Source organism: Chionomys nivalis, chromosome 6, assembly GCF_950005125.1.
Source record: "Chionomys nivalis chromosome 6, mChiNiv1.1, whole genome shotgun sequence".
NCBI lineage: Eukaryota > Metazoa > Chordata > Mammalia > Rodentia > Cricetidae > Chionomys > Chionomys nivalis.
Window position 1 is genome coordinate 42,317,269 of NC_080091.1, and position 17,318 is coordinate 42,334,586.

At 41.2% G+C, this 17,318-nt stretch overlaps 1 protein-coding gene across 2 annotated transcripts in view; it reads right to left on the reverse strand.

Annotated features, from left to right (window-relative positions):
• Kiaa0232 (KIAA0232 ortholog) overlaps positions 1 to 17,318 on the reverse strand; it is a 61,144-nt gene that overhangs the window by 18,970 nt on the left and 24,856 nt on the right. For both annotated transcript variants that reach the window (XM_057771469.1, XM_057771470.1), the window contains exons 3-4: positions 10,409 to 10,543; positions 587 to 653 (exon numbers count right to left, since the gene is read on the reverse strand). In XM_057771469.1, the coding sequence (XP_057627452.1) occupies positions 587 to 653; positions 10,409 to 10,543 (202 nt within the window). The remainder of the gene's footprint in view (positions 1 to 586; positions 654 to 10,408; positions 10,544 to 17,318) is intronic.

Genomic DNA, 17,318 nt, shown 5'->3' on the forward strand with positions numbered 1-17,318 from the left:
TATTCTAAAAATATTTTCTCACAAAATTTTGAGTAATGGCCTTTGTATTGGCTCATTTTGATTAATGCTAATCTGTAAAGAAAACACTTCACTACAGTTATATCTGTGACTTAACATGTAAGTAAGCACGGGCTGTGCTTCAGTGCCAACAGAAACAAAGGCTATCCACTTAGCTTGGTCCAAGTTATTGCCTTAAACTGAAAATAAGCTTTCCTTAGCAGAATAGCAGAAGGCTTCAAGACTGTATGCTGCACAGTGACCTTAACAAGGACAGGAACAAGATTCCTTAAGCTAAATGCAGCCTCTTCCTGAGGTCCTGCAGAGCACTTAGGAACCCAAGTAATTGAATGAGCCTGGCAAGTTGGACTACCTAAACCACTCAATGAAGACAGAGGTTCCTTCATGTTTGAGAGGGCACCCGTGGACTACAGCCCACCTTTGGGAGCAGGGATTTCCCATGTGGCCACTAACGACCTCACTGAAGCCTCTTGCAGAGCTGAGGGTGATAAGAAATGCCAGCCTAGAGACACACACTGCACTGAGAAGTGACCCTACACGGCTGCAGTGGCTGCCCCAGCACACTCACCTTGCTCACTCTGTAGGTCTTTCAGTCTGCAGCAGAGTTCCTCCACTAAAGTTTCAATTCCAGAGCTCTGTATGAGACAGAAGATAGTCAGCTGACCAACAGGTGCAGAGAAAACAGGCATTTTACATTAATACCAAGGACCACAAGTCTTCCGTGTTCCAAAAGGAATACATTATCAATTCTTAAATGTACCCCAGAGTTCAAAAACAGTCCACTTGTAAAAACAACCTAGTGTAAGCATCTTACTAATGAAGGACAGTAAGTGGGATTTACTAATAAAATGTGACAATATGAGTGTAGCTCCCAGAATGGTATCTCTCTTGCTTAATAAGGCCGATCTAAGTGTCCATCATCTACAAAAGTCAGTTGCCCACAGAACAGCACCAAGACTCTTTGTTCTTTGTAATCATGGTTTTGTACAAACTCAACACAAAGATTACAAAACCTCCTTAGTCCTCTAGGTGATTATAGCCTACAAGAAAACACAGTAGGAGCTCTTCTGTCCTTCCTTTCCTGTCTTCTCCTTCTCTTTTCTTTTATAAAGTGAACTTGCACGACTCCAGCAGAAAGCACTCTTGGAAGCTCTAGGTTATTTTAAGAGACAGGCACAACTATACTTCTACAAAGACATGAAAGAGCCAGTGAGATCATTCAGCTGATGGTAAAGGCGCTTGCCACCGAGACTGACAACCTGAGTTCAATAGCCAGGACTGACACTGCAAGGAGAGAACAGACACCCACAAGCTCCACAGGTATGCGTATACAGAGGGCACAAGAGGATCTGGAACTGAGGATAAAATGAGTCAAGCTTCAGAGAAATGTGCACTGGAAACAGGCAGGGCACATGATCTTTCACTCATTTCAAATTCTATTTTTTTCAAGAAAAAAGAAAGATCTGTACAATGGACAGAAAAGTGAGAGTGTTTCTTAAAACCTTTGTATTTACTCAGGGACAAGCTATGTCTGGGTTGGAATCTTGTGTCTTTGAAAAGACACAGCTGGACAGATGCACACAGAAGAGCCGCCAGAGCCTCTGTGCCTCTGCTCTGCGCCTCCAGGGGCTAAAAATAAACTTCACCCATTCGCTGAACTCAAAATGACTCAGCAAAGTGTGGTAGATGTAAAGAAAAAAGCCCCCTCACACAGTTTTAGCGACAAGAAACAGATTACAATTAGGAAGGTAAACTATAAATATTCATATTTACTTTCTATCTACAGAATGTCCCAGACTTTAAGAGGAAAAGGGGAAAGGGGGAAAACAGGTCAGAGGACAGCTGCCTCTTACTTACGGCTTTGAAAAGCATGCAGACAATGCGGTCAACAGTGAAAGGCTGCACAACCTCACCTTTGAGGTCTGCTTACCATAATAGTCAAGGTGTGATGAGGCCGGCAATTATAATCCATTCTCCAGGATCTTGAAACTAACACGGGTGTCAGCTGACACGCTGCATACTGCCTTGTACAACAAGCCTATGTCACTGCTTGCAAACCTGGAGCTATTGCCAGTGCAGAACATGGAGCCTCTGGGGACTGCTTACCAAATTCCTTTCAACTTCTAAAATAGGCTAGCATTTCCTACCCCTGAAGAATGCCCATGGCAAACTGTGAACAAGGTACACATGCTATCTTGTAGTTAGCATAAATTACACAGACACACAACTAGTTACATATGAAAGCAATACACATGTAACTGTCATCAAATCATAGAGTGTATGCATGTACACAGTCTTGTATATATGTATATACTCATATGTAAAATATCTGTTTTCAAATACTACAAGCAACATAAGAAACAGTGCCTCACTTCTTACTCAATGTGTACATCAAGTTTTACTAACCAGGTTTTTGTTTTCTTTCCTTAGCTATGGTGCTATCCTACATGTGTACATGGATACACACAGAGAAACACACATACCACCACCACATATTCATACATATTTTTTATAATACTAGAGATTAAACTCACTCTAGTTATTATTTTTTAAAAATCATTAGGCCATCATGGTATCCTAATGATAAAATGGAAAACATAAAGGCATCCAAATCTAAAATCGAACCATTGTATGCTGGCAAGTATTCTAAAAAGTTCATTTAGAACTGTTACTGAGAAATTTCATCTCCATTTCTACCTATAATATATACTATTAAAATTTTCGAATAATTATATTTTAGTAGTCTATCATATCCATAGACATTTTGGAAAGATTTAGCTTAAAGCATCTTAAGAAGGCACAAAGGTTAGGGTGTACCTGTGTTCTAGAACCCCCACAGGAACACCTATGGAGAGAAGAAGATGCTGTGGCTCTGCTGTGGCGCTCTGCCTGGCCTCTCCTCACTGCGACCATACTCATCCACCAAATGTCCAAACGTGTGAAAAGTGCTCTGCACTCTAGAAAGCACAGTGGAGAGCCATGTACAGGATGGTCATATTTCCGGAGCTGCTTAGAAGGCAGCCCCTGGGAACACGGCTGGACACTCACAGGACAATCATGAAGTCTCACCCAGTAAGCAAGTGGTTCAGGCAGTCCACATGCCAGGCAGGTCACATGGAGAATAGGGACCTGTCCTCCTAGAAGTCACATGATGGTATCTCTTACCTTTCTGGGAACATAGTTAAGTGGGATAGATTTGGGCTTGGGTCTCCACACCTGGCTCTGAATTCCTGCCCTGCCTCACACACTGGAATCAAGGGATGTGCTTATTGCTCTAGCTCTCTAAACCCAAGAATACCTCCAGTTCTTTCAACACTCACATAGGTGATGCACCTGTCAGAGCCCATATCACCCAGGCTACTTAAGTATCAATGTCATTTCCAAATTTTGTATGCTGTCCTTCAAAACTGCCTCAGTGTCTGAGGATGTGGATTGGGAGGCAGGCCTAAAAGGCAGTGTCAGTCCAGTTGACAGCAAGGCTGCCTCTAGCAGACTAACAAAGTGCCCTGTAGGCTGTTGCCCAGTCTCTTTGGTTTGGTCTGTGCCTCTGGCCTCCTCTGCTGGTAGCTGCATGACAAGGTCAGGTCTGTTACTCTGCTGTAAACTAAGGCTTATCATAGAATACAGTTACTGTACTGCTGCTTCTGGGAGGTTTCCTTTGTGCCTTGCTTCTTAGGCCCTCAGCATTCTCAGACATCTCCCATTCTTTCCCATGTTTCCTGTGCTTCTCAATTTGAAACCGTATCAGTCAGGAAGAGGTGACTGGCCTGGTCTCCTCATTGTCTACCTTCTCCATACAAAAAGACTTCATAGCTGTGTTAAGCATCTTAGGCTTCTCTTTCATGGAGAACTCACTTGACTGGATAGTCCCCAAGTATGAGATAGGTAAACCCCAAGCCCAACTCAGGAACACCCAATATGAAAGCATATTCTTAACTTCCATTTGAACATGGCACAGTGAACTAACTCAAAGAGATCTCGGTCTAAAGCTATGGTAAACCATGTGACTCCACATAAGCCACTGACCTACCCCAGCCTCAGTTTCCACACTGGTAGACCACCTGCAGTAGCTGATTATTAGATTTCCTATACTGGTGGGTCCCTCAACTTCTTCATTCCTCTGCTCTTCCCAGTGCCACAGCTGCATACTCTAAGCCTTCCATTAAGATTGTCTCATATTTATTGCCATGGTTAAAATGTAAGAAAGTGGCTTGTCTCTTATTTGCTGTTTTTCTGCTGTTGGATCATCCTCCTGCACGATTTCTCAATGGAGCCCAATACCTCACAGCCCAGACTGTCTTCAGTCTCTCCAGAACATCAGTATCAGTGCTAGACGGCAGGCAGTCCCTTACTCTGGCACCCATGAGTGAAGCAAGTTGTTCAGCACTTGTTCGTTAGCATGCCCTCCCAAAATAAAAACACATTAGTAATGTGGATACATGCTTCCAGAATGACAGCTCCAGGCTCCACAGACCATGCCTTCTAAAGCACCAGTCCTGTGAAGACAGAAATCACTGCTACCCCATTTCAGCTGCATGGAACCACAAACAAGACCAGCAGAATTTCCCAGCAAATTCTGCTAACCTACAGAGTTGAAATCAAGTATAGGAGTTTCAGTCCCATACTGTACAGGGTTCTCTTATAGTTTTATGGATTAGAATCTGTAATTTCTACAGCAAAGCTGGAAAGGAAATGGAAAGAAACTCAGGTAAGGTATCAAAAGAATGGCTACTGATAACAGTATATTAAAGAATCAGGATCAGCTTCACACTTTAATGTCTGAAGGTTTAAAAAACCTTTATAAAATTTAGAACTGTCAGTCGGGCATTGATGATGCATGGTTTTAATGCCAGCACTTGGGAGGCAGAGGCAGGCAGATGATCTCTGTCAGTTTGAGGCCAGTCTGTTCTATAGAGAGCATTCCAGGACAGCCAGGGCTGTCACACAAGAAACCCTGTCTCAAAAGACAAAACAAACCAACACCAGAACAAACAAACAAACAACTAAAAACAAAACAAAAACAAAAAACCCTGAGAACTGTCAGTGGTAAGCTAGGAAGCAGATGACCATCGACTGAGGAGACTGAGCACATAGAGCTGGTGCTCACAAACTCTTGCCTTCAGGGCCAAGAAGTAGAACAAGATTTTAAAATCTAAACCAAAATGCTTTTGCTCTAAGGCCCCAGTGAGGATGACAGTTCCCATCTTTGAACACAAGAGGACTTCCAGAGTACCTCCAGCTCTTACATCATCTGCTCTTTAGAAATGGCTCAGATCAGGAGCGAAGCACCCACTGGATAAACATGTGCCACATACAGGGAGGACAGAGGTCTAGGGCACAGACTGTATACTGCTGGGGTTGTGCAGAGAAGACAGCGAGGAGGAAAGGTTCAATCTGGGGCAGCACACAGCTCAGGGGTTTGGTGCCTGTGGGCCCTAGGTTCCAATCTAGAACTACCTTCCCCATCCCTCAAAACATCTGCTGTATGTGATGATAAAACAATACCAGTAGCCAAGCACGGTGACACAGCTTGTTAATACTGGCCACCAAGAGGGTGGTATAGGAAGATGCCCAGTTTGAGGGGAGCCTGTTCTACACAATGAAATTCTTTCTAAAAAAAATAAATAAATAAAACAAACATAAACACCAACAAAAAAGCAAAACAAACAACAAAAACCACAATCAAAGCTTACAAAAAGGCAACTCTGTTTTGCTTCACTCTTCAATAGGGAAATGATATGAACCATTTACCATTGCCACAAGACAAACATCTACAAAGTTCACCCTTGAGAACTGAGAGCTTTGAGTAACAACTACACAAAATCAAAGTACTCTATGATTGTGTTGGGCTGCAGGCTGGACTTGCGTAAAGACACAAGAATTCACTAAACATGTTTCAAGATGTGATGGCAGATGAGCTATTAATTCTTTCTGCCATCAACAGACAGAAGAAAAGATTTTAACCTGAATTAAGTTCTCTAATGTTCGTATTGCCTTTGTTATCTTTTAAACATAAGCAGATTTTGTTTTCAACACATAGGAAAATATTCTATTTATTACTGGACCATTTCTTTTTCTCTTCAGATATTTGTGAGTCTTCAGTAAAATCTAAACTCTGATGATTCAGGTCAGAAGCTTGGAAGGTTCTGGGTTGAGCTTCTTGAATACTTTTCATTAATATCACACTGTCCCTTTAATAAGAAAGGTCAAGATTTCAAAGCAGGGCTTGGAGTAGATACTTTGCAAAATGGTATTTTGCTTGCTTATTTATTTATTATTATTTTAAGGATAGTCTTACTCTATAGCCCAGCTGACCTGAGACTCACCAGCTTCCTGCCTCAGCTTCCCAAATGCTGTGATTATAGACATGGTCCACCATGCCTGGCTGAAGCAGACATTTTCATCTATGAAGTATGACTGGGGAAGGTCATTAATCTGCATGAAAATTACTGTACAGAACATGCTTACATTTCCTCCTGGCCAGGTCCATAGCTTTTGTCAAATACCAGAGTCTAAGACTTCAATCTAGTGACCCAATGCCTCATCATGCAGGCTGGAAAAGGTACCACAAAGAATAGATAAGAGCCTCTGAAACACACTTTTAATCCCAGCACTTGGGAGGCAGAAGAGGTGGACCTCTGAGAGTTCAAGGACAGCCAGAGCTACTAGGTGTGTAGTGAGATACAACCTCAAAAAACAAAACAAAACATAACACACAGAGAGAAAGAGAGAATATACAAGAGGTGGAGAACACAATGGAAAGGTTGGAAGATGTATTATTAAGGAAATATCCCAAAGCTAACAATTACTAATAACTAAAAATGAAAGAAGAGAATGGCTATAAGCACAAAATTTTAAACATTTAAAAGAAAGCTGTAAAACAAATACAGAATGGTGCTATTTACATGAGACTGAAGAACATGTGAATTAATCATAAGCAGCAATAAACGCAAGCATGGGGAAGGGAGAAGAGGGTAAAAGGTTCGAGCCCCTTTTACTGCCCCTCATCCTGCTCCCCATACTGTAACCCCACACAGGCTTATTTTTATGTTCCCTGCTCACTGAACTTGTAGGTTTTTAGAACAGCCTCTTCCACTTGTTTCCTTTCTCGGGTCCTCACTTTTCAACATTTGAAAGATCAGAAATTTTTGCAGAAACGTCAGATTTCCACCTTTTCTGGAAAGAGAAGCTCCAGGCTACATGAGCAGCATGAAAGCATTCTACTATTTAAGGCTTCGGAGGCCCACAAACAACTTAGCTAACCAAACCTGGTCATGTAATCACCTGCACCTCACACTCTCAGGGAGGTGTCCCACACTCCAGGAGTTCTTCATCCCCAGCTACTCAGATGGATGCCTTCCTGGGATTCCTTTCCCTGGAAATAGGAAAATACTCTCGAAGGTGCTCAGACCACAGATCTTTGTCATACCCTGGACTGTTTGCCTTTTTTCTACCCTACATGCAATCTGGTCAGCTCTGTCTTCGATACAGAGTCCAACTAGCTCTTATAATCTGCCACAGGGCCACTGTGACAGCTGTTGCTTCATTTTGCTTTCTCAGACAGTCTCACTGTAGTACAGGATGCTCTCCAACCCATGCTCCCCAGTCTCCTCACAGGTTCTTATTTCACTAGTTTGCACTCTACCCCAGCTAGCCAGCATCACCATCGTCCAGTCTCTAGGCAGCAGTCATAAGCTATAATCATCATTTAAGTCATACTGTTATCATCCTCTTCTCCAAACCCTCCAATCCTTCAGAATTTCTCAGAAGAAAGCCAAAGACTCTCAGAAAGCCCATTCATATATCACCTGGGCGCCTAGGAAGAGAAGGCCACGCTCCAGGCATAGTTGGCTGGGACAGCACAGCAGCTCTGAGTGTTCTCAGGTCCTGGACTTAGTGGTTGTGGTCTCAATTCCCACCATGTGAAGAAAGCATACAGACAGGCACTTCACACTGTTGAAATGCTCACCAATTCCTTTACAAGCTCCAATCACTTTATCAATTCACTTCTGTGACCGTCTAATCACACCAGCTTTCTTTGTTCTCTGTCCGTCACCATACTTCATCACAGTACAAGTGGACACATTCGCAGCCTATAAGATTCTTTTTCTAAGTGACCAGCACTGGATACTGCAGCAATCATGCTGAGCTGGAGCTGGAATGGCCATTCTTTAACACATTTATGCTAAAGCTGGAATTCACAAAGAAAGGAAGGATCCCCAAGTGGAGAGAATGGCAATGGGAGACTTTAGGTCATTGGGGACAATAGCTTTATTTGATGTTCACAGTTCCTAGTTCAGGACCCTCTTTGGGCCTTTACACTTTCAGCCCACGGTTTCAGTGAGACATTCCTATATCTCATCCCTATATATACTCTATTTTTCTTAAACTAGATGAATGATGTTCTTGCTTTAAGTAATGCAATGGTACCTATGATAGAGAACCATATATTAAGAACTGCCTCTGGAAAGTGCCTCAGGAGCTCAAATGTGTGAATAAATTTCCCAGGTTAGCAACACTATTTTAAAAAGTTATGGAGCTTTTGGAACATGGTACTTAGGAGCAGGCCTTTGAAGGCTTCTAGCCTGGCCAAACCTCTGCTCTAGATCTCTGCATCCTGATCCTCCAAAAGCTAACAAACCAAGCCTCAAGTTCTCCTGACCCCACACAATCTCCTCCACAGCATGCCTTTGCCTCCATGATGAACTGTAATCTCCAAAACCCTAAACCAAAACAAATACTTACTTCCTAAAGCTGCTTCTGCCAGTATCTAATTACAGGAGGGAAGTCACTAGACTATCCACAGAAGCTACAGTTTTTAAATTCCTGTGCCCAGTGGATGTGGTGTATGAGCAACAACTTTGGGCAATTTGGAATTAAAAAGTCAAAAGGAAGGAGGAGAGAAAAAGAGCTCGGAAGAGGATTTCCATGACAGGAGAAGTTTTTAAGACTGAATATTCTATTTAGTTCTAGAGAAATTCAATAGCATCTATATTCAAAACTCAGCCTGATAGGCACTCCAAGTAAATAAATAAATAAATAAATAAATAAATAAATAAATAAATAAATAAATAAATAAATGGAAAGAAGGAAGGAAGGGAGGAAGGGAGGCAGGAAGGCAGGCAGGCACATAGATCATCCTTGGCTCCAAAGAGCACAGTCAAATTAACAATTGAAATCTAGGGTTAGAGGTTGTGACATAGGGTGATGCACAAGTATGGAGGATACCCAGCAGGAAAGCAGGTTTTACAGACAATTGGGAGTTGGCTAAGATCACAGTGGGGGGTGGGGTGAGAAGACAGTGTGGACTAAGTAAGTATTAAAAGCCCCTGCAACAGATGCAGTCAGATGAGTAAACTCCACAGGTAACAGATGAAGCAAACTCTAGCGCAGTGTTAGAGCACAGGACCCTTTGGCTCAGGAAGGAAGTTTGAAGGTTGGAACCCTCTCAAGTCAACCTTCCATTATAATAGTGTTTAAAAACTGTACCATCGCACCGCACAACCATTTCAAGTAGTTATAATTTCAGAGCTTTCATAGTTAAGAGTGGTGACAAAGAAAGAACTGATAGTATTTATTTAAACAGATGATCACTTTCTAAAGCAAATTTAATGTAGACTGTATGTGACATAAAAGGCTTAAAAATAAACTAATTTTCTACAAAAAAAACCTAAAAACAAAAAAGATCTGAATCTTAAATATTGTACTCAAGGCATAAGAAATATTAACCTACTTCTAGGAATATATCCAAAATAAGCACGCATATAACATAAAGTACCATATACAATCAGCACAGCAGAAAATCAAGAGTAAGTGAACTATCTAGCAGTGACCACTATGCTATTGGAATATTATTTGATGAAATGCATTTAAAAATAACAACAGGATTTTTTTTCTTTTTTAAAGACACAGGGTTGGGATATAGCTCAGTAGCAGAGCTATCACTGAGCAGTCAAGGACCTGAGTTTAAAACAATGTGTGTATTCATTAATTAGAGTGCTACGTGCAAAATATATTTTATAAAACAAAATGTAAGGCCATGCATGGTGGTTATGCCTTTAATCTCAGCATTCATAAAGCAGAGAAAGGCAGATCTCTCTGAGTTTAAGATCAGCCTAGACTACATACTGAGTTCTAGATAACCAGGGCTACACAGTAGGGCCCTATCTCAAAGCAAACAAACAAAAAACAAAAACAAAATGAACAAAATAAAATCTCAAGACTTTATTTTTATTTTATTTATTATAAACTGAAAAAGTTTATGAAGTAAAAATGTCTACCTCTCAATAGTGAGATAAGTAGTTTATTTCTAGGTTGTTTTTGTTATTGCTGTTGTATAAACTTCTAAGAGTAACCCGCTCCCCCTAAGCATTAGAAAACATAAACTTACTTCATCAGAAGCAGAGCGCAGACACTGGACAGCAGCCTGCTTTTTCATCTCCTCTAGCGTTAGATCTGAGCACTTCTTCTTACTCCTTCCCCATTTCTTATAAGCTCCTTTCTCCCAGCCCAAGATGTCATTCTCCTGCAATGAGATTTCACCAGGTTAGATGACTAAGACTGGAGAATCAGTTTAAGGAGCCCTGCACACAACTGGTTACACATACATTTCCTACCGATACTCAAAATGAGCATTAGAACCCAGCACTCACTGGAGTCTGCTTAAACTATTCATCTTCTCCAGAACCTACTTGCAGTGGTAAGATATGCCAACTGGCAAATCAACTCATGTTTGAACGTAAACAGAAATGCAACTGAAACCCAATATAAACTCTATACTATACACTAAATGTCTCCCATAGTTTCTGCTATAGTTTCAGTGAGTATTCAGGCTATGGTAAGGTTTTATGGCTTATCAGTTAAATGGTTAAATCTTCATTTTTCTACCTTACTGTCTAAAGAACACCCAAAAAGTATAAAGCAGTTTACAGGGATTGTCAGCTTATCTTTCCCGGCTTATATACACCAGCATAAAAATCTAAACACAATTTCAAAAGCAAGAAGGTGGGAAGGGACACCAGCTACTGTATTGTCACTCAGTAAAAACAAGAAAAATTGAGTGTGCTTCAGTTAGTCTTCCCATGTGCTTTTAAAGAGCACTTATGAAGTCACAGTAGGATCTTTACCCACATTACCCACTTTACAAATTCTCTGGCTATATCATAACCCAATATAAGTTTACTTAACCCTTCTTTCCCTAAAGCAAAAACTTACAGAATTATTTTCTATCACCTTGCTAGTCTGTTTTGCTTGCAAGTCTTTCATTTGATAAAGTGATTAAAACAGTAGAAAGACAAGATGTGAAAAGACTTGGCAGGGCAGATAATGACTGAATAAAGGAAGTTACTATTCAGAAGGGCACTGGTCTCGGGAAATAGAGAAAAGCAAATGAAGGACATGGTATATTGAAGAAAAAGAACCACAACTATAAATTCCAACCATTTTTTTAAAGAGCAAAACACAAACCATCAACCGTCAACCCAATTTTCACTTTGATCCAAAACACAAAAATAACTCTTTTGCTGCCAAATATGAGTGGAAGCAGATGACCCCTTTGTGCCTCTCATACTCAGAACCTGTAATAGTCATCTGCTGAACAGATTTTTAGAACTCATTTTTTTTGGGGGGGAGGTAAATGATGTTATTTCCATTTTCCAAGGAAACAATGCTGCTAGTCAAATGAGAATGATCAGCGCTTCCATTTATTGACTGTGTTTTACTAGACTACATCTGAGACCCAACACTTCTTATCTATGATATATTCTAGAGACAGATTGTGTTCTGTAACAAGAACAAAGGTCAGAGCCTTAACAGTGTTGACTCAAAGCTTCTTCAAGAAAGAGAAAATACTCTAAGCTTCTGTGGTTCACAGTATATATATATATTTTAAAGTGAGGCTGGAAAGATGACTCAGTGGTTTATAGCACCGGTTGCTCTTCAGAGGACCTGGGTTCAATTCCCAGAACCCACATGGCAGCTCACAACTCTCTGTAACTCCCAGTTCCAAGGGATCCATTAGCTTCCTCTGGCCTCTGTGAACACCAGGCATGCACTGATGCACAGACATACATGAAGGAAAACATCCATTCACATAAAATAAAAAGTTAGAACAAAAAGAACATGCAGGAGAGTCACTTGCAAATTACTGGAAACGATGGAGCTTAGTTCTACCAGGGCTGAGGTGAGCTCTTAATGAGCATCCAGACCCTGAAATCTATTACAGCTCAGTCTAGGTGACATGCACTCAGCAGTCTGTACAAACTGCAAACTCACAAGGACATGAGGTCTTTATGAAGTACAGTTTGACAGCAAATGTTAAACATCTTAAGCATGTACTTTTGATCTCATAAGTCCACTGGGAATTCCAGAGGAAATGATCACTAATGTAAACAATTTAGCAAATCTATGTTGAATATATTGTTGTCAATAATGGCAAACAAGGAGATGATGTGGGATTCCCCTCTGTATGCTGTGAATATGTTTTATTACCACTGGTTAATAAAGAAGTTGCTTTGGCCTATGGCAGGGCAGAATATAGCAAGGCAGGAAATTCAAGCACAAACAGAGGAGGAAAGAAGGCAGAATTAGAGAGATGCCAAGTAGCTGCTGAAGGAGAAAGAGGTAACAAACCAAGATCCTCATGGTAAAATATAAAAACATAGAAATGGGTTAATTTAAGATGTAAGAGCTAGCTACAATACACCTGAGCCATTGGTTAAGCAGTGTTGTAATTAATATAGTTTTGTGTGATTATCTGTATCAGGGTGGTTGGGAAACAAAGGTACAGTCTCCATTTACAAGGAGAGATAACCTAAATGTCAAATAGGAGAACATGGATAAATAAGTCATGGTCATGCAGACATAGGACAAGACAGCTACTAAAGGAATTTGAAGTGGACTGGCATGGAATGCTATGGTAATATAGTAGTTAACTACAGTATGATATTATTTTAGTGACTCTCTCTCTCTCTCTCTCTCTCTCACACACACACACACACACACACACACACACCACACATCTGAGAAGAAATGTGATGAATACGATCCCAAGAAACAAAGTAAGATTTTTATCATTTATACTGTCTTAAGAGTCATACTCAAAGATCAAAAGAAGCATTACATTCAAAGCTTGAAAGCTGACAGAATTACAAGGCAGCCTGTGGATCTCCACCTGAACCTGGTACCTGGCAACAGCCTCAGGTTTCCTGTTTGGCAGGGCTTTGTGTGTACCTGGAGAAAGAGTCACCCTCTTACCAGCAGGTTTTCCCTTTGGCATTAGGCTGTAACAAAGAACACAACATAAACTCCACTTGTTGGAAGATGTGCAGTCTAGCAGGAAGAAGTGAGCCAACCATTCTGGGATGGCAATCACTAAGGAAATACTGAAGATGGATGTTCTCTTCTTGGTCTGGGAGATAAAGGTTTCCAAGAAGGAATGATCACTAAGGCAAATACACACTGACTAGAAATCTGGCCAGTTGAGGGGGCAAATTATGCAGAAGAAACAGTGGGCTTCACAAGGCATAGAAAATATGTTCTGTAGAGAGTATGACTGAAAATAGTTAAGGTCAAAAGAATACATAATTTAAGGAAATAGTATAGAAAAATTTTCTAAGATTTTTACTGGTAAAAATTTAAATCTAATTAAGTAATGAGTCTGTGTAATATATCTATACTAGTGAGAATGGGCTTTGTAGGCGGGGCCATAGCTGCAGGGCTCTAGCACAGAGGTCCTAGATTCCATCTCTCCGCCAAATATGACTAATTCTTTGGGAAGAGGGTAATATTTGACGGATTAGGGCTCAAAGTTAGCATTTCTTACTCAAGAAAACCAATAAGTCAAGCCAGGCACGGTCATGAAGGGCTGTGGTCCCAGATACTCAAAGGCTGAGGCAGGAGGATGATTTGAACCCAGGAGTTCCAAGCCAGTCTAAGTAAAATAATAAGACCACTACAAAAAAAAAAAAAAAAAAAAAAAGCAACTTATTCCCAATTATTCAGTTGTTAAAGTGAGTTTTTTTTCCCTTTACAGAAAAACCCAAATCTGGCAAGAAACACATAAGATATGCCATCTTAGATGCCAGGTTTAACAGCACGTAACTGTAATCTCAGTACTTAGGAAGCTGAGGCAGAAGGATCATGAACTTCAGGCCAGCTTGGACTACAGTGAGGCTGTCTCAGAAACAAAAGGAGCACCAGTGAGATGGTTCATCAGGTAAAGAAACTTGCTGCTAAACCTGACAGCCTGAGCTAAATACCTGGGACCACATGTGGAAGGAGAACCAACTTCTGCAAGTTGTTCTCTGGTTTCCACACATGTATTGTGACACACACACACACAAAAAAATAAATAAATGAACTGAGTACATACCCACCTACACACATAAACAAACAAAGATCTAAGTACATGCCCACACAGACCACCTTTTAAGATCAGGTGTTAACACTGATATAATTCACATTGTAAAACTTTTGTTTAATTTTGGTACTAGGAAGGCCGGGCGGTAGTGGCGTACGCCTTTAATCCCAGCACTTGGGAGGCAGAGGCAGGCGGATCTCTGTGAGTTCGAGATCAGCCTGGTCTACAAGAGCTAGTTCCAAGACAGGCTCCAAAACCACAGAGAAACCCTGTCTCGAAAAAAGAAAAGAAAAAAAAAATTTGGTACTAGGAATAGAACCCAGGCCCTGCACATACTACCCTTTTTAGGCGCCACCACTGCCCAGCTAATATTTTATTAAAATCACTGAACTAATCATCAGATTTTTAAAACAGTATAACATAAAAAGACCTAAAATACTTTTATTTTATACTGAATATAAATGTCCCTCCCCACTGTTGAGTTAATGCTGAGCTGGCCTGAAGGGAAGTCACCCAGCTGCCCGTCCAGAAGTAGGGCTGGCCCTTGCTTGGTTTGATTCCAAGCTCTGAGGGCACTTGGGCTTCTCCTCTGCTTCTCCGGCTGCCTCTTCCTTTCAACTCAGTTTTGACCTAGCTCCTCATATAGAGGTTGACGACACTGGGCATCATGTTCTCACGCACCATGCAGAACATGAGTGCTCATTTCTGGCTGTTCTCATGCCTCTCTGGAGCAGATCCTTGAAGGTGAGCCCTGCAACTTTGCTTTCAGCCACCTAGGGCCTGAAGTGGGTAGTAGTGTGTGTGCTGGGGGAGAAGGGGAACACAGTCTCATTCAGACTCACTGGGCTTCTGTTCTTTAGGAGGTTGTTAACAAGATGTGGGAGGCAGGGGTGGATGCTTAGCAGCAGACAGCAGTGACACCAGCTGTATTTTAGAATACCATGTTCTTTTTCTTTCTTCAGGTCCCAATCTCATTTTGATAGAAGACAGCAGGAAGAAGTCAATCAAAGCCCTAACCTTATGTTACCTCACCAGTGTATCTAGAAAAGCAGCTGCTAAAAAAATAAGATGATTACCTGGGGAGTTCTTCTGTCTCATCTGCTTTTGGAACTTGATAACTGTGTTCTGTTTTCCAGATTAGGACTTTGAAGAAACATACCTGATCTTATTCAGTGTTAACCAGTTGACTTTTAATGGAGCACGGTTGATAAAAAGATAACAAGTGTGCATCCAAGAGCTTTCTGTTGCATTGACAAGTAAACACATACACACACACACCCCTGAGAAAAATCCTGAAAGAGGGAAAGATTATTTTGGCTCATAGTTTGAGACATTTCAGTTCATAGTGTCATCGGTTTTTGTTTGTTGTTTTTAGAGACAGGGTTTCCTCTGTGTGGCCCTAGCTGTCCTGGAACTCGCTCTGAAAACCAGGCTGGCCTCAAACTCAGAGCTGCCTGAGTGCTGGGATTAAAGGCGTGTGCCACACCATGTAGCAGGTTTCATTGTTTTCATACTACATGGCAAGGTAGAGAATACAATAAAAGAGTATAGCAATAGGAAGCGTCTTACTACTAGCATCTGGGAAGCAGGGTAGAAAGAAGAGTAAGGGCAATGGGGAAGCAGCACGGACAAGATATACCCTTGAAAAGCACACCCCATTGACCCCCATTCTTGAAATAGGTTCTGCTTCTTCACATCTTTGCCCCACTAAAAATAAGTCCTTCTGGTGTCCTGGGCAGAATATGGACCCAAGCTCATGCTATCAGCATTAGTACTGAAGCTGCTCTGACATGCACATTCCTCACATACATATCTCCGGTTGTAAACATTTTCCATTAACACTACATGCTCCTGCAAAGTAATTCTACACCTAATGGGTAGTTTTAATTTTTTAATAATTTATTTAAATTTATTTATGTGCATTGATGTGAAGGTATCAGATCCCCTGGAACTATAGTTACAGACAGTTGTCAGCTGCCATGTAGGTGCTAGGAATTGAACCTGGGTCCTCTGGAAGAGCAGCAAGTGCTCTTAACTGCTGAGCTATCTCTCCAGTTCCAGAGGTAGTTTTAATTTGAAACAAACATTTGTTTCTGCCACCTTCACAGGGGGTTGACAACTGAATGCTCTTGAAGAAGATCCCAGTTTGGATCCCATCATCTACACTGAGTGGCTCACAAACTGCCTGTATTTCCTTCTCCAAGAGCATCTGCCCAAACAAGACCATAAATATATACACATAAATAAAGCATAATGAAAATAAATCTAACAAAAATAACCATTTTTTATTTGACCTTCCTTCCTACAAGTCAAAGTATCCTCTGCCTTACCAGGGCTAAGTAGAGAAGCATTTTTGGTGACCAGGAAGATGCTTAGTGGATAAAGAAGTTGCTGTACAAGTGTGAGGACCAGAGCTTAGATTCCCACAACCTATGTAAAAAGTTGGCTAGGCATGGCAGCCAGCTATAATCTTAGCACTTGGGAGGCAGAGACAGAGAATCCCAGAGGTAAGCTCACGAGATGAACTGGAATTGGCATAACCCAGGTCCGATAACCCTGTCACAATAAATGAAGTGGGGAGTAGTTAAGGAAGGGAATCTGATGTCACAGACCTCTGTCTATACTCACACACATTTGAATATGCACACACACACAATGCCCCCTCAAAAAATAGTATTTTAGGGCTGCCTATTTGCATATAGATCCTCCTCATAACTCTAGATATAGTGTGCTTTCCCCAGCTTTTATCTGTTGTGTAGCAATAAACCAGAACCTGGGAAGAGGATCAAATTTGGGTGGTGACTCACTGTTTCTCTGATCTCTGAATCCAACTTGTTGCAATGAATAAGACCCCAAAGAAGACTTGACCACATCTGTCAGAATCATGTATATGTACACTCTCCTTTGACTCCATCTGCATGTTACCTTGAACATCCCACAG